This window comes from Gadus chalcogrammus, chromosome 9, assembly GCF_026213295.1.
Source record: "Gadus chalcogrammus isolate NIFS_2021 chromosome 9, NIFS_Gcha_1.0, whole genome shotgun sequence".
Lineage (NCBI taxonomy): Eukaryota > Metazoa > Chordata > Actinopteri > Gadiformes > Gadidae > Gadus > Gadus chalcogrammus.
The window spans coordinates 7,285,142-7,303,828 of record NC_079420.1 but is presented as its reverse complement, the minus strand read 5'-3'; the positions used below and the strand labels follow the sequence as shown (position 1 = coordinate 7,303,828).

Sequence of the window (18,687 nt, the reverse complement as noted above, 5' to 3'; positions counted from 1 at the left end):
CCCTGCCTTCCTCCCTCCCTCCTTTCCTCCCTCCATCCCTCCCTCCATTTCTCCCTCCCTCCCTCCCTCCCTCCCTCCCTCCCTCCCTCCCCTCCCTGTCCTGTGCACCTTAGGGGAGAGTGCTGCCATCCAGGGACTCAGTTCAGTTGTTACACAGACAATGGGAGCGCAGGATTGAGGACAGTTGGCAGGCTGGGCCCGTTGGACAGGATAGGGAGATGTGTGTGTGGCTAAGTAGCTCATCTCTTCTGCCCGCTGACACACCAGACGCTCACGGAGAGGTAAGCACCTCGGTGACCGCTCGTTCTGATCTAAGGCTAGACGGCCGGGCCGGAGCACCCTGTCGTTGTTTATGTTGTTGTGCTTATGAAAGTGATGGTACGGTATACCGGGAGGCTATGGGAAGAATAAAGTTAAGTGACTCTGCAAATTGTTTGAAATCTCTTTGCCTCGGTGCAATGACATTCTTTCTAAAACAAAACGCTGAAATGTCTGCTGCTACTTTTCTTCTCGTTCTGTTCAGTCCTTTCATTTTCACTCACTGAAAGGGAGATTTGTTTTCATTTCAGAAGCAATAGCGAGGTACGCCAGCATCCCTTAAGCGACCATAAAGCACCACATTAGTTTTTCCGTTTGCCGTTTGGGGTTTGGGTTAGGTAGCCTATTCAGTGGCATAATGAAAATCCCCCTCCTCTCAGTGGTGTAAAATGCAATTAGGCAGGATATTTGCGGCGCGTATTTGGTTGACATCAGAAGAACATTCCCATTGTCGCGGTAATCTTTAGTCTAAAGTGTTATCCCATTTATTTAATCCAATAAAGGGGTAGTGAATTAGACTCTCCTAAGACTAATCTTTCTAATGTGTGTCAGATATTTACTGCCTCCCTAAAGGATTGTGAGCACTGTCTGTGCCCTTTGGCCAGTGACCTCTTGTTTCCCTGTCTCAAAATACTTTATTTACCGTTCCCCGGATAAACAATTGTTTTCTAGGATTCTCTGCGTTTGTCCCTGACACAAACACGGTGAAACCGACGTATCACTCTGTCAGTTGGTAATTACTGTTATCTGGGATTGATTGTCACACAGAGCTGTCAACTCTATTGGTGTGTGTACACTGAGATATGGAGGCCGCCACAAGCAGTCCTGTGTCGACCGCAGCTGGGCTGATATCTCCATTGGCCAGATGTGCTATGAAGTAATTGAGTGGGTTTCTAATCGAGAATACAGTTCTCTCCTCCTGACCTTTGCCAATTGCTCACCATGTACCGTATCGACCAGGCCTCGTAGAGTACCGCGTAATATAGTGCCGCTACGTGAAGCGATACAGCACGGGTCGTTGTATGTTATGCCCTTGTTAAACTTAAAGCAACACAACTGGCTCCACGGGCGACCTTGCGGGTCCATGGACAACAACCTAACTTCCTGCCCCTCCCCCATCAAAGCAAGCCCCGCCCCTTTTGCATCTGGTTAACCCCTTCAGCACCTTGCATAACAACCTGTGAACACACAATGTTGAATGCTACCGATAACAGTCGCTCATTCTCCACCGTTTTCTAATACTATGTCACGATACTCAACGGTAAAAGGTTTGTGAAGCCCGTTTTTTTCATTGTGACCAGTGATTATTATGTGCAAAGGTGAGTTGCAACCCTTTGACCACCGTGACCCACATTTCACAGAATGGAGATGCAAGCGTGGAAGGAAAATCCATTATGGACATTCAGTATAGACATCAGTCAAGAGAAAAGGTCATCTGGTTGGGGAATTCAATTGCTTTATTCTGCTGTGCTGCCATTACAGCAATGGAGGAGCTTTCCATAACTCAGCCCCTTATATTGCTTCCATGGAGACAGCAATAAGTGAACAGGTTAATGGTAAGTTGTAAGCATCCGTTGGCCGTTTCCATTGTCTGCCCCCTGACGGTCTCCTTCCTGTCCGTGCAGTCCTAAGGACGAGCACGTTCAACATGTGTTTTTGTACGTTTCAAGGTAAAAGCATTCTGCTAATGGATGGAGTAGGGAGCAGTTGGAAACATTAATGTTTTTTCCGATTCTGTTTACTTGTACGCTAACGAAATTTCCTATCGTGCATTATAGGTAGTGTGTATGTTATTCCAGCACACTTTGTACTAAAATCGGATCGGATGATATTGATATGCAGGGTCACGAAGGGCCACTGAATCTGGGCTGTCCCTAAGGACAATGTGTTGACCTGGAAGGTTGAGTTAAATGGCTTACATTATAAAGGCTGAGTAAGAGCGAGGGAGGGAGGGAGAGTCAGACGGAGGGAGAGGATAAAATAGAGTAGGTGAGATCACGGCATGGATTTGGATTTGGCTCTCCATTTTGGGCGTCTCAATTACCTCATTATCACAGTATCGTCTGAACCTGTTCTCTTTGGATGTAAGGTTTGATGGTGATCATTGTAATTAGCCCTATTCTCTGCTAAAAGTATTTCTGCACTTTGAACATCTAATCTGTTGCCTTTGGCCCGATAGTTCATACACACCTGAGCCGAAAAAGAAACTGCTTCACTAATAAGCATGGTTAACTGAATCAAATTCAAATTCAAAATATCCTGCTTAAACAGCTAAATGGTATTTTTTAATACAACCGAGGCTGTCTGGCTGACCGATACAGTCGGCCGTCTAACAGCTGTATGCAGATGTGACAAGCATATAAGACGCCAAAAATAAGGATTTGTGTTCAAGGTCTCTCTCTTTTTCCCACTCACACTTCCTGGCGGGTGTCAGTGTTTTTCCTCTGATTGAGCACCTCCCTACGAAATAGCCTTTCAGACACCTCTGCTGCCGATATGACCGTGTAGCTGGCAAGTGGAAATGGACGAAACGTCTGACTGCGGCGTGGACAAATGCCCGCTATTGATTTGTCAAATAAACAACCTCTTTTTGGTGGGTGTTGTGATGGAACACATTCTGCCTAGCAACAGGGGGGCGTCTTCTCCTCGCGGAGAGTGTCTCCATCGGTCACGCTTGAAAACCAGAGCCCACTGGGTCGGTGGTTGTATTAGCTGTGTGTGTATCATTCTATACCCTTTGTTGTGATGTGATTTATTAGGAGTCCTAGCTTGGCTTGGATCTGTCTATCCCAGGGCCGGGTGTCTTTTCTCCCTCCCTGTGAAATATTAGTTTGTCGAGCCTTTGAAGGGGGGAGGCTGCACTGCCTCATTTAGGGAAACGATTTTTATATAAATAATTCATGGTGTAGTTTGTGATATGGATCACAACGGGTTTGGAGCGCAGTGTTGGCGATTCAGCATACATACACCGTGTCTTGTTTCATACTGCTGTTGTTATTGCTCTTGACAATGTATAGTGCAAGACAAGGAAAGGATAGACCTACATTAGACAAGGTGTATACTTAATGCAAGACAGAGTGTATACAAAAAGGAATACAGCCTGCAGATGATCTGGCATATAATCTCTCCCCGCACGTGACATAATGCATACAGTGTGTACAATATCTCTGCTATATACAATGTGTTACATTGTCCTTCAAGCCAGGCTGGTTATAAACCTAATTATGGAGGCAGAATAGATGTGGTTTGACAACCGACTAGCTTCACAAAAAGGCTCCCTTTAAACCGTTCTTCTTTCTCTCTTTTTCTAATTTCTTTCCATCTCTATTTCGTTCTCTCTCCGCCTCTGACAGCCTTCCAGCTCTCCCCTTCGTTAGCCATTCTGTGAGCTTCTACATGTGCAGAACAAGTGTAGAACTGATTGAGACTTGATTGCAGCCAGGCCCGTACTCACTCCACTGTCTCTAAGCAACGCTCCATCCAACCACTACACTGATTAAGGGACCACGCCAAGCCAGCATTAACCCCATCTTGGCTCCCACCAGCTGGATTAATTTGTAAAGCTGATGTTAATTTGACTGAGCTGGGTGATTGTGAGGGAATCTCTGTATGCAAGCCTGTACGCTGTGCTTGTGTGTGTGCGTGTGTGTGTGTGTGTGTGTGTGTGTGTGTGTGTGTGTGTGTGTGTGTGTGTGTGTGTGTGTGTGTGTGTGTGTGTGTGTGTGTGTGTGTGTGTGTGTGTGTGTGTGTGTGTGTGTGTGCTGGTGTGTGTGTGTGTGTGTGTGGGGGGGTCTGTGTCTGTGTGCTCATGTGTGTGTGTGGGTCTGTGTGTATTTGAGGAGATGGAGGATATTCCCGCCCACTTGTTTGTGAAGTCTACCCACTCTGATGACCCCCTTCCCCCTCACTCTCACCCTGTGTCCACCGACCCTCCACCCGACCCCGGCCCACCCTGCCCTGCCTCCACCACCGGCCCTGACCCCCACTGATAAGCATTAGAGATGCTGCACTGGGATTACCTTTAGACTCTCCTGCCCCCCATTGTCAAATGGTTCTGTGTCGAGGTGATTATGTTCCTACTAGGTGTTCTGGTGGAGAGGATGCAGTTGAGGCCCACGTACTGCCCGCATCAGACTGCTCCCCCCCCTCTCCCCTCCAGCACGCACGCACGCACGCACGCACGCACGCACGCACGCACGCACGCACGCACGCACGCACGCACGCACGCACGCACGCACGCACGCACGCACGCACGCACGCACGCACGCACGCACGCACGCACGCACGCACGCACGCACGCACGCACGCACGCACGCACGCACGCACGCACGCACGCACGCACACACACACATACACACTAGTACCACATACTCCTACACATACACATACAGTAAATACACATAAACACACATATAGACACATATATACACATACAAACACACACACACACACCCACACACCTACACTAGTACCACATACTCTAATCCAAATTCTAATCCAGCCAGCGGATGAACAAGCCTTGCAGATGGAGAAACGGGAGAAGCTGGAGCATAAAAAACAACAAAAAACTGAGCAACAGAGAGAAGAGCAGTAATAGCAGCTCCTAATAGACCCTGACAACATCCCGCCTCTGATTCATGGCGGAGCAGAGGGGAGGAGAGGAGAGGCGGGGGAGAAAATGTCCCTGTTTGAGGGCTGTCACAGCTGCACAAGGTGATTTATGGTGGGGACCGGAGAACACACGCCCCCCCCCCCCCCCTCCCCACACGCTGAGAGAGGTAAGGTGGGGCCATTAATACTGATTATAAGCACGTCTGCCCCGCTGCCCTCTCTCTGTCTGTTGAGTGTTACTTTGCTTCGATTCAGGACTCAAGATGCCATGATTCTTAATGGCAGAGCGTTGTGTCTGCGTCCACATATCATCTCTGCCCTTAATCTCCTAAGTGCATTTATTAACGTCATCAATGATTCATGGAGGAGCCAGGACAACACTCGTCAATATGGCCGCCCGCAGCACACGGGATCGACAGAGAGATTGGGAGAGGGAATAAGTCTGAATAAACAGAGGGAGAGAGTGACAGACAGACTGACAGAGAGAGATAGAGATACATGCAGAGTCCATTGAAATAAGTTGAGAGAGAGAGAGAGAGAGAGAGAGAGAGAGAGAGAGAGAGAGAGAGAGAGAGAGAGAGAGAGAGAGAGAGAGAGAGAGAGAGAGAGAGAGAGAGAGAGAGAGGAGAGAGAGAGAGAGAGAGAGAGAGAGAGAGAGAGAGAGAGAGAGAGAGGTCACACATAAGCTTGTGTCCCCTCTGCTTTGTCATAGTTTGATGAATGTGTTTAAAAGGATGGCTGGAGCCACGCCACAATTGCGGGCTTGTTCCACGTTAAAATGAATGTTTGCTCAGTTATATTCACGGCAACAAAGACCCCCCACCACCCGCCCCCCTCCAGCACTTGTACTGTTCCTTTGGAGAGGTGTTGCTAGGATACGGGGGCAAAGACGTGGAAGACGAAAGCCGATGTCTTGCTTTCCTCCAGCTGCAGACATTTTGTCCGACTTATTAAGTGTGTCTCTGTGAGGGAGGGTGTGTGTGTGTGTGTCTGTGTGTGTGTGTGTGTGAGAGGGAGCTGTGATTTACCGAAAATGCATGTCTTCGTTTGTATAAGTTTGCCATTTTGGAGACACTTTTAGCTTAACAACGAAGCGTGAATTCAGATACAGCTCATTATAGAGACATAGAGGGTTATAGCACGCTGCTCAAGAAAGCCTGCAGATAGGATTTGCAGATGGGACCCAGTAGTACTTTTCATATTTGGAGGCTAACCCCATAGCTGCTAGGACAGTAATCTGCCCCTATCATTGTCACATTCTCTGCAATCCTCAACTCTCTCTCTCTCTCTCTCTCTCTCTCTCTCTCTCTCTCTCTCTCTCTCTCTCTCTCTCTCTCTCTCTCTCTCTCTCTCTCTCACTGCCTTCCAACTGAACGCAACATGGCTGAGCTCCACCGATCAATATTGCCTCCCTAATGTTCAATTACACTACACCAGCAAATATCAGGCCAGCAAGGCAGGGGAATGAATGAATGAATGAATGAATGAGCGGCCAGGTGTGGATTGATACCTAGTGCCGGGGGCGCTGTCACACGCACTTGACATCATAATTATTTCAGGGCCCGCTCTCGTCCACAACAAACATGGAGACACACCAGGGTCTAACTGCAAATGTGATCATCATTTATTGATGAACAGAAGTTAAACAAAGATAATGGTGTAACAAAAGTTGAATGGTGTGTCTGCAGAGGGAGAGAGCCATGGGCAGACTGGTGAGCCTTATATCTGCAGCCAACTGATTGTGCAGCTCCACCCTCCAGGAACCACCTGAGAGGAGAGAGGGACAGGGAGGGGCCAAGCAACCACACAAAGACAGCCAAAGGGCCGTCACAATAGACCTCTGAAGAATCAGTCCCGCCTGCGAGGCTCCGGTTCCATCGGTGCCGTTAATGCGTCTTCATAATAGTTGACTACTTTAACGGCACCGACAATCCCAAACCCAAGGGGAATCTAGATTGAAAAAGTGTGTAGTTCAAAACGTGAGCAGCTTTTACTTCTTCGGCACCTACAGAGTTTGTTGTTGTACGATTATTCAAAAACCTCATGTTATTTCCCATAGACATTTGTCTGATGGAACCAGGGGCTTCGGAGGCGGGACTTGTTCTTCAGAGGTCCATGTAGCCGGCTAAGAGTATTTACGACCGCTAGCCAAACACAGACGCTAGTTCTACCGATTTCCTTTTACACGGGGGTGGAGGAAATGGGAGCAAAAACAATCAGCATTAGGGACAAATCATTACGCCTTAGACCAAGCGAGTCCTAATTGAGTTGTTATGGGCTTTCTCGTAAAATATTGAGTTAAATCTAGTGTCCTAATGCGGTTTTACTGACGAAAATGATGCACTTAGTATGATATATGAAGCAATGTTTACACTAACTACACCGGACGTCATTGTTTGCATGCAATTTAAACAGTTTTCAACTATTAATATTCTCAATTGAACAGGGACGTTTAACAGGGCAGTAAGACTGTCATCGATATTAGCCTGACTCTGTACAGTATAACGCCAGCTCGCTGCCTCTCCAGGCCTCCAGAGGACTTGAGCGTGTGCTAATGTCCACGTTTACCCACACAGCTGCTGCTTGTCATAGCGCCGGGCCTGGCATCAGGCTGTTAGCTGCTGGCTGCTAGCTATTAGTTGTCGTGTTAGGCTAACAAGCCTGGTGGGAAGGGAGACTGATGTGCTGCACCAGAGACGGTCGGTGACAGACATCATCATTTGTGGTAGCGAGGGCCATCCGTCCGTCCTGTCAATCATTAGTCTATCTTGCACCTTGCTGGGGCGAAGGCCTCCAGACTGGGTGCGGGCTTGGAGGCATCAGGGCTGTTTTGCATCACAGACTGTGTGTTGCCGGATGTCTTTTTGTTTTGTTTTTTGTATTGTGAACTGTGTCATTATTGATGAGTGTGTGGTGTATCCCTAGCATGCCGAGTCATGACAAGTCTTGTGAGGTTTCCTTCTCCTCTACTGCGTTGAATGTTGAATTTTGAATGTCGAACGTTGAATGTTGAATGCGTGTGTGTCAACGTAACGCAGGTCTCTGTGGGTGGTTGTAAAGGAGATTATTCTGCTCAGTTCAGAGGACGTTGAAGACTCAGTCGCAGAAGTTACAGCGACAAGTAGATTTGCGATTCAAGCAGAATACGATATCAGGTACAGCCAGACTCAAGACAGAGGCGCACGACAACTTGCAGTAATTAGACCAGCTTTCACCCAGTCGCTCGCCCTGATCCTCAGACTACAGATTAATCATATTTATGAATACGAGTCTTGAGTCTCCATTTTTTGTATAAAACATACATAAATGTATTATGTAATAAGCATAGACGGATCGACAGACAGGCAAGCAGGCAGATAAGATAGACACTTAGTGACTGAGTGACTGACTGACTGACTGACTGACTGACTGAAATGCAGGCAGGGAGAAAGACAGAAAGACAGGCAGAGAGAAGGACTGAGTAGTGTGCCCCCTTGAAGGACTGCTGCAGAGAGATGAAAGGCTATTTGGACAGAATCATGAGGAAGACCACAATGGCTGGTCGGTTGGTTGGCTCCTCAGATACAATACTGCTCTCTGTTCATCACAAGAACGCAGTCTTCCATTTGGACCTAGGATCCTTTATCCTCTGGGCATAATCAACTCTCCACGAGTCACATCGGAATTGCAAATTAAAAAGATTAGATCTTTTATGACAAATACAAATCATCTTTTGTCAGGTTGAAATGGGAACACGCTCTGTATTGATGTTTTACCATTTGGTCATTTAGCAAACACTTTTATGCAAAGCCGTTTACAGTGAATTCAGATACATGAAATGAAGGAGGGGTAGGCCTCTTGCTCAAGGCTGCTTACTGGTACACTGTGGACACAGGGGATTGACCCCAGCACAGTTTGCCTGGGGTCAGACACCCTAGCCTAGCCACTACATTATCCTGCCACTCTCTAATCTCTCTCTTTCTCTCTCTCTCTCTCTCTCTCTCTCTCTCTCTCTCTCTCTCTCTCTCTCTCTCTCTCTCTCTCTCTCTCTCTCTCTCTCTCTCTCTCTCTCTCTCTCTCTCTCTCTCTCTCTCTCTCTCTCTCTCTCTCTCTCTCTCTCTCTCTCTCTCTCTCTCTCTCTCTCTCTCTCTCTCTCTCTCTCTCCAGGAGAAGCAGCCAATCCAGCTCATGTCCCACCTGCTGTAGCTTTCCAGCCGTCATCTCAGTGAGCAGGCTCCAACCAGTAGCAGAGCCATGCTGCAGCTCCACCTGCTGCTGCTGCACCTGCTGCTCTCCTCAGCGTCCACAGGTCAGTAGGCCTCCTCACCTCCCCCCTCAGCTTCCTGTCTGGAAGGTACACTGCTTCCTGTTCCTATTCAAAGAAGTTAAGCTATATTCCGGACTCTTGAGACCTCAAATTATGGACCAATGACGTAATTGGTCCAACATCTGTGATTCAGTGATTATTTTACTTTTAATGTAGCAGTACTCTCTTATATTATTACTAACCTAGCACGACGCCTCGTCTTTAATTGTCAAACGTATGCAATGACACAAAAACTTTTGACAGAAAACACAAGCAAGAAAGCAATAAAATGCTTCTAATTTTATACTGTGCGAGTTAAGAACAAGATCTACCCAAAATAACATGACATATTATTTTGCCATTAGCGTCTAGTTTTGTCTCTTTGATTCTGACGTCACTGGCCTCTTGAGTGCTTGGTGTCTTATGTTTAGATTTACAACCAAATACATAGACTGTGGGTAGATTCCTACAGAGCACTAACACCCTTATTTCATCTCTTGTTAAAAAAGACAAGGATGAGATGGTATGGTATGGTTTAGCTACGTATGAGGAAGATCAGGGTACAGTAGAAAGGTGATTTAGGTACTTGCAAACAGAAAAATTAATTGTTGCCAGCTGAAGTGAGGCCTTTTGTAAAAATGAATCTCAATTAGTAGCCTGCTGAATAAATTATATTAATAGTAATTTGCCTACCTTCACCAAAGGCTTTTACATCACATTACGTTAAGATATAAGTGCCCCACTTAAAATGATTTACAAGGCCTCATAAAACGAAAAATGCATTTATGAACAAAAAAACATATTACCTCCATTATAAAAGTGGCACTCCAATGTTTCGTCAACTTTTCATTCCAAAAACGTCTACACCGCAGCACCTGCTCAAGTACAAATTAATAAATTCTTTACTGAGTAAGTCGATGTTTTTCGGTTATATTTCATATTTGACTCAGATTTGATATGCGAGTGTGAAAGCAGCTATGATACGAGCAGAGCAGAGGAGACAGAAAACGGCAGGGGGGGGGGGAAGTACCTGTCTAAAGAAAACTACTCACCCTCTGTGTGTCTACTCACTATAATAAACACATCACTTCGCACAGCATTCAGCCTGAACTTTCCTTTGAGTGGCGTCACGTTATTTAAAGTTCACTTTCCTAACTATAAACTTCCTTCACCATAGCTCTCACAACGAAATTGAGAGTTTGGAAAATAATATGTAATGTTGTGTGGTTGTTACGTCCTACTATATCTTATATTAGCATAATAATAATACATAAAGCTTTATAATTGAATAATGATAATAATAATAATACAGGCATATAAATCGAAAATACGGATGAAATCAGACTTGTACACATAATTCCTTCGTATTGTTTGTTCAACGTGTGTGTGTGCTTTAATGTGCGCCTCTGTGCAGTGGTTTCTACTGTTAGTGCAGGCTGACAACAGCCATCCATACTAAATAGGTCATGTCCCTGGCTCGGCCAAATCGTCCTGACATCTCTCTTGAAGGGTCCACAAGCTAGGTCATGTGACACTATATACGTAAGTCATACAAAAATAATCTAAACTCACACAGCACAGACCCGGCATATTTACTACTCTTGAGACTGTTATTTGGCTTTAATATCAACACAGCTGTGTCTATATAATGCAACGATAATATGTCCTGCAGTGATGATGTCATGGATTTACTGGATGTGTCGTGTTAAAATAAAGGTCTAACTAATAGTGACATGTTTATAAAATGTCCCCGGGCTTCATGCTTAATGTCTTGCATCTATGTCTTATCTTTATAAGTCAGCCACCTCACATAGCCTCACATGTATAGGATATTCCTTTGCATATCAGTTGGCTCCGAAACCATGAGTTTGGGAAACGTTGTCCTAATGTGACTGTACAACCCACCAGCCGCCGGCACCCTTAATTAAAATCAAACTCAATTAAACACATTCCGGGATGTTCCTCACACAACAGGCCTGGTAATCAGCCAACGTTTGAATCTTGTGATGACCGCAGTCATCACCACAGCGAGAGCCCAGTCACAAAGTCAAAACCAAAGACCCTCACTAGCCGTGTTTGTTGTCAGCGTTAGCAGGCAATCTGGAGTGTGTTTTTCCACTCAGTGTATTTTTCCACTCAGTGGGTCTTCAGCTGAAGGCTGCCTTTCAGCGCCCATCTGCTTTAACCTTCACTCTGCTGATTTATGTTTCGTACGAGTCACAGATACGTCAAGGAAATGTCTTTGGGATGTTACTATTAATAACGGGTCTTCCAACTGAATTGTGTTTTTAAAAAAATAAACACGTTCTTCGTTGAAGAACGCATTTGGAGTAGTAAACTATCTGGGGTCTAGATTTGATTGTTTCCTAAAGGGATGGAAGTGAAAAAAACTGGAGGCAGTATCAGCAAATTATAATGTTTGCCGCATCTGTGTGAGGCCATTACATGGCAGTTATAATAGTTTTGCTTTTTGCTTTTGTAACACTGCCTACTTCATCCCTATGAAGCACTCCGATTTCAAGTGGTGCTGAAAGCGTTTTTTAAAATGCCTTGGATTGCGCACGCCTACAGAAACACTTTGTGGCTGCACATGAGAGCTGAATGAAATATTAAAGGCTGACACACATGTCTCCACCACCACGCTCGCTTATATGACTCTCCCCTTGAACCCTGTTTCAGATGCAGCCATGTATGGGGAGCCTGCCGACTTCTATGGAGGTAAGAACAGCGGCCTGCCATACAGCCTTTATTGTGTAATACCATCTTTCAAACTAAGAATCCTAGAAAACAGGGCTCCCTTTAAGTAAGTAAGTAAATAAGCAGATGGCAATTTGCAATTAACATGCTTCCCAAACAAAGCACACATATAGTACGCACGTATACTATGCATGCACGCACCCTGGCACGTGCACATGCATACACACAAGTTTAAATTCCCTGTGTGTAGCCGGCGCTAGACGGGTGGAATGAGCCACATTGACTTTGACCTCGGAGGTAAAGCGAAGAGAAGTTCAAGTGAGCTTTCATCCTTCCGACGGGGAATAACAGAGCGGCATATTCAATTATGAATGACTCGATCCCGCCGCTGCGGTGTATGCTGCCGATTCTCACTATTTTGATTAAAAAAGGATTACTGGCTTGGTGTTGGTTTACGAGGCGCTCTCGTCTTAACCGAAAAAGGTCAAAAGTTCATAATAGAATACGCGTTCAATGTTATTTTCTGTTAGTCGCTTCATTAACTCTGTGTCCCTTAACCATAAACAACATGGTATCTGAATGAACGTGTGTTACGCCAAAACTAAACAGCTTGATGTCTGTGATGCCTCGGAAATACGCATGTCGGAATATAATTTTTTTCCTCAATGACATCAAATGTTGAGAAATTGTTCTGTATTCACAAAGTTCTTCTTTCTTGGTGTTTTTTAGACCTGTGTACTTGTTTGCCACACTCTATTTCCTTTGGGGCAGAATCTTATTGCAGATTCCTTCAGCAGCTGTTAAAATGGAGATGCCATTAGAGGCTTTCTAATGATAATCCCTGTTCACACCTTCTGGGTTATCCTTCCTTTATTTGCCCCTATGGATCCAGACACAACTTCATTGGTTTTCACTGGAGCATGTCCGTCGCTTTATGGTTGAATATCACACGGTGAGTTAGCTGCTCAGCCAATGTTGATTCGTCCAAAGAATGTGCTAGCCATGGGCCTATCTGAGTAACGATAATGGGATACACGATTCCTTCATTCGGTCTTAACTACAGTGTAATTCCAGGCTGAATGGCTCCCTGGCTAGCGACAAAGCACCACCACCACCGATCCATCTCCCTGGTCCCCTCTTCTCCCAAACAGTATCCCAAATGACTCTCCTCTACCATGGGTCACTGATCCAGGGAAAGGTACTCCGCTGCTCCCCAAAGGAAGCACGCATGCTGTGTTTACTCCGTTGGGCTTCTGCATTTCATGTCAGGCAGCAGAGGAAAAGCCACCAAGATGGGTTTGGAGTGTCTGGAGCCTCCCTGGCAGATCTTTGGCCATCAGCTTCTCACTCTTGCCTCCCCCTAAGGAGTGGTAGGAGTGCAGCGGTATGTACTCTGTGTCTAGCTGTCGGCTCTACTTAGAGCTGACCCTCACAGATGGACCGCACACGCCTTCCTCACGGCCTGCAGGAGATGGAGGGTGCGAGGGAAAGGAGCGTAATGAAAAGATGTCCCGGGGACGTTTGTTGATATCTCGCCGATACGTTTCGCTGATTGCTCTCTCTTCATGTTCATCCGAATGCCGCTAGTCTAGCCCTTTAATCTATGGATGATGCCCACCGCTGTGTGTGTGGACGGCATTAGTCTTTGGATGGACATTGCAGTAATTACCTCATGGATTATTGAGTTCTCAGGGCCTATATGTGGGTATCACGGAGGGAAGATGGATGAAAGCTATTTCTGTGTGACTGTGTGATTCATTATACATGACTCATTTCTGCTGGAATGAGAAGCGCTATGTGATAGGGGCTTGGTAAACACCCGAAGTCCTGCTAAACCCAACAGCTCTCCAGGCCGCCATTTAGGCGAACGCGAAACGCTGTTGGTGTGCTTTCATACGGTCCAGAGTCGCTCCTCCTGACCAATCCGATTTCAGGATTCCTGTATTTTTTGTTATGAACGACGTCGAACCAAGTGACTGGCTGCCACTCACAACACAGTGCTCGGCTTTCGCCACACGCCCCGGGGAGTTTGAGACGTCTTCGCCAATAATGGCCGGCCAACGCTTCTCTGAATGAGCACATTGTGCATCCTGCCGCTGTTCTGTTCGTTTAACGTTGAGCGCAGGGAGCGCAGGGAGTGCAGTGTCCCCCGCTGCTACAATGAGCTGGTCTTCATGGCACACTTCCTCTAATTAACACAGGCCACGACAAGGCCAGGGTTCACCAGCTGTTTGTGTCCAGTGTGTGTTCATTGTAGTGTGCAGTGCCTGCGTTATAATAGGCCCCATTCACATAGCAGCCATTTTGGTTCTAAATGTGGAATCAGCGTTAGTACCAACTGGAGTTTAGAACTGAGGTAGAACCAAGATGGCCGCTTAAATGAATAAGGCCCTTGGCATGGAAGTGCGTGTGTGTGTGTGTGTGTGTGTGTGTGTGTGTGTGTGTGTGTGTGTGTGTGTGTGTGTGTGTGTGTGTGTGTGTGTGTGTGTGCGTGTGCGCGTGCGTGCGTGTGTCCGTTTCTGTGTGTATGTCTGCTGTGATTTTTTTTCTTGAAGTGGAAAATCAAGGGGAAGGCAGGCTGACAGCGAGGGGTAAATTGAGGAAGTGGGCATGGTGCTTTGTCACATATTGTGATGCTGTGTCTAGGACAGCGTGTTGATGGGACTGGACGTCAGGCAGGGGACATCATAGCTGTCTCCCTAAGCCTGCATAGGCCGCAGAAGACTCAGTCATCGACTGTTTAATGACTGTACCACATCACGCTATGCTGTTGCCTTGTTTATAGACGACAGCATAGCGTGAGGTGCCAAACTACTGAATAGTATTTTTATCCTTCGGTAATTGCTCTTTATTCTGCCCAGAGCCATGTTGCGCTTGGTTGTTTTTCAGTAAACTAAGGTTATTACAGTAATCCTCCCACTTGACGAAGCCCAAATAAACCCCATCTAACCACACTCCTTTTGTTTGTCACCACTGCGGGCTGTTGTTTGTATTTATAATATATTATATATTAAATTATAACACATAATTTCTCACAAACATCACAATTACTGTCATAGTCATCCCTGATCTTCCTCCCACACTTTGGTTACCAAACCACCAAATTGTGATCCCAAATAACGAAACGAGAGCAGAGACACATCCGAGGATAAATCGGAGGTAAACCTCCATTTGCAGTTCCCATATTAGGAAGAGCATTAGCTCTGAGATAGCCTGTGCCTTCTGGTGTAGCCACGCAGTGCACGAGAACATGTGTCTGCTTCCCCGCAGATGGTCCTGTTAGAGGCTGATTGTGGCTGACAGCCTTCATAGCGACACCGTCCACATCCCACAGTGGCCTGCTGTAAATATTCAGTTTGGCTGTTTCCCAAGCCAAGGGCGTTTCAGAACCATATTTCATGCAATATTTAATGCGTACGTTTGTTCGTAGTGAAGCAGAGCTGTTCAATATTGTATGTTGGAACTGATTGATTCCGTATTTGTTTAGTTCTTTTGGCCTGTGAGACAGTGAGGATGTTATGAGACTGCCTGCTCTGACTCTGGGTTCTCGGGGATGATCATTTTGGTGCCCGGGCTTCCCATCCTACTGTACATATGTTCTCCGTCCCACTGGGATACGTGCCAATTTGCATGTGTAAACATGCCACAGATGCAACCGCCTTAAAACCGCCCAGCTGTTGAGCAAAGTTGAGCTGAGCTAGCATTTGTCAGTAAGATTTGTTGGCTTACGTTTTAATATATACCCTCTGTCATAGTAATTATACGCCGAAAACAATGCGTCCTGGCTTTAGGCCACCCTGAATTGAAAAACAAGGAGGTTGGTTTCCAGCCACGCTCCACCATTAAAAGGTGACCTGTTGTAAGCCGTGTACGCACGTCGTATCACAAGTCATACTGCCTTCCAACAGCTAAAATTACAAGTAATGCTGTGATGAATAATTGATCAGAATTGATGACGGCACAGATTGGCTGCTCCCGGTTGGAACAGTCCAGAGTGGTATCATAGTGGTTTTGCAGGCTGATATGTTTTCGGATCACATGAGAGGCCCTGTCCTCCTGTCCGGCCTCCATGAATAGCGGGCTGTGTTTAACACTGAAGTTGGTCCAGAGAAGGGCATCTTTATCCCTCCAGTTGGCCCTGGAGACAAAGGCTTTTTCTTTCAATTAGTCTTTGTGTGTGCCCTGTGTGGTTGTATCAGTCAGTCAGTGCGTCTGTCTTTCTGCCTGTCCACTGGTCCGTTAGATTAGTCTGGCCGTGTAAATGATTGCTTGCCCCCGTTGGAGCTCGCCACAGTGCAATCCACAGTTAAGTGGTGCCAATAGAACGGGGAAAGAGGGGGAGAGGGGTGGAGGCTGGAAGTTGGTGGTGGTGGATTGGGTTGGTCAAGGGAGGGGGTAGAAGGAGAAGCACATACAGATTGAGTTCAATGAACAACTGGGCCCTGGGGACATGGCCTTAAGTGCCATTGAACCCAAAATCGTGTTCAGATTCCAGCTGAATAAGGGGGTTAATTTACCCTTTAAGAGAGGCACATGGAGCCGGGGAAAAGGGTGACTCGAGTCCATTCTGAGGGATTGATTGTTTGCCTTGTGTGCTTTTATGATAGTGATTTGAATGATTTGAGAGAGAGAGAGAGAGAGAGAGAGAGAGAGAGAGAGAGAGAGAGAGAGAGAGAGAGAGAGAGAGAGAGAGAGAGAGAGAGAGAGAGAGAGAGAGAGAGAGAGAGAGAGAGAGAGAGAGAGAGAGAGAGAGAGAGAGAGAGAGAGAGAGAGAGAGAGAGAGAGAGAGAGAGAGAGAGAGACCATGGGAACCTGACACGCAGGCGGTTCGGTGCGCCGGGACCCACTCACACAGAGCAGGAGGTCTGTGTGGCTGGGAGGCAGGCAGTGAGCGGGGTCTGTTGCCCTGCTCCACTGCTCCCCATGGCCATCTGTCTCATGGCTCCGCAGTGGGGCGAGAGAGAGAGAGAGAGGGGGAGAGAGAGAGAGGGGGGGAGAGGGGGAGAGGGCCTGTGGTGCCTGTGGAGCGCCTCCACCAGCAGTCCTATCCCCGGGTCAAACCACCTACCTACCACCCACGCCTGCCTGCCCTGCCACCGGTCCCTGGTCCCCCCCCCCCACACAGAGTGCGGTCTCTAGCTCCACCATGTGTCACTCCTCGGGGGGTTTTAGCTCATACTCCTCCGCAGCGCTGCCCCTCTGTTGTAGCTGTTCTCGGTTTTGTTTTTATGTCTTCCCATTTACGTTGCGTTCTTCGTCCTCTGGGTCTTTGTGTTCTTGGATGTCGTGCTATATCGAGCTATTTGGTGTGCTATCTTCGTTTTTCCCTGTAATCCCCTCCCCTCAGCGCGAGGGCATGACGACTCTCTTAACGGGAGTGGCAGAGAGACCCTCAAAGCGCTGTTGTGTCGTGCGCTGGGAAGGAGAAGGGTCCCGGTTTCACAGCCAGGCCGACAGCGAGCCACAGCGGCATCTCATTGGCTCGGTGCTCTGTTGATTAGTCAGAGCGATACGTTGTGCTTGCATAAGATGTCAGTTCCAGGCGTGTCATAACCAACTAAATATGTATGTTTTAATCCTTGTCTTCTTTGTTTCATGTCCCCTTGCTGTTGGTTGAATAGGAGTGTGTGTGTTGTAGCGGATGTATGTGAATCACAGTTCAGCCTGTCAAGGTGATACTTTCAAAACTATGAGTGACTTAGGCGGGGGGGGGGGGGGGGGGTTCAGTCCTGTACAGAGGCAACCCTCCTGGGTTTCAGGCATCAGGTGTGTGTGTGCGTGTGTGTAATTATCACACACACACACACACACACACACACACACACACACACACCAACACACACACACACACACACACACACACACACACACACACACACACACACACACACACACACACACACACACACACACACACACACACACACACACACACACACACACACACACACACACACACACACACACACACAGCGGGTTTCACCTAGTCACCCAAACACATACACGCCTACTTGATCTGAGGGAATAATCAGAGTTGGAGTACATTTCTGCTCATTGCTTATTCATAGCCATTGTCATTGTGTTTATGGCTTATTCATGGATCCACTTGTGATCTCTGTCTGTTTTAATGAGTAACCGGGGATAATTGTGTGTGTGTATGTGTGTGTGTGTGTGTACTAACACCCGCCATTTTTTGGAACAGCTTGTTTGCTTGATTTCTCTGTTGGGAGGGAGAAGCTAGGCTAAATGATCAGGAAAACACGCATTCGTGTTTTGCAAGCTGCTGGTGAAAACACACCCATCCACGGAGCAAATGTTATAGGGCGGGGGTCTATATATTAATCGTTTGATTGATGGTTGCATCTTTATTATCCACACAATCTTGGTTTAGGTATGGCTGGAAGTGGGTATAGCACTCAGTGTGTTTCTGTGTATGCACTTCGATGTCAAACCAGTGCTGTAATGAACTAGAAGTGGTGTCTGTAAAGGGTCTCTAGTCTATGTCCAGCTCTTAACTACCGTTTCAAAACATTTTGTTATTCTTTATTTAATTATGTAAAAGATAAATACCAGTATAGCACTTCGAGAGTGGTCCCAATGAAAGGCACATTATCCCTTGAATGTATAATCATCATTATCATTAATACCCATCCTGTGCCCTGCAATCCTCGCAGCCCATTAACACCCCGAACACATCTCCACATTAACATATTTATTTATGCTTTATTTATTTATTTCTCCGTCCTACTGACCCAGAACAACCCGTCAGGGATTTC

General features: G+C 46.7%; 1 protein-coding gene across 5 annotated transcripts in view; it reads left to right on the top strand.

Moving 5' to 3' along the window:
- The window catches only part of cntn1a (contactin 1a), a 71,302-nt gene that overhangs the window by 21,755 nt on the left and 30,860 nt on the right, over positions 1–18,687 (top strand). For 4 of the 5 annotated variants that reach the window (XM_056598960.1, XM_056598962.1, XM_056598965.1 and 1 more), the window contains exons 2-3: positions 9,076–9,217; positions 11,894–11,932. In XM_056598960.1, the coding sequence (XP_056454935.1) occupies positions 9,163–9,217; positions 11,894–11,932 (94 nt within the window). In that variant the 5' untranslated portion in view covers positions 9,076–9,162. Of the gene's footprint in view, positions 1–158; positions 282–9,075; positions 9,218–11,893; positions 11,933–18,687 lie in introns of those variants that run through there. The other variant, XM_056598961.1, reaches the window with a different exon arrangement.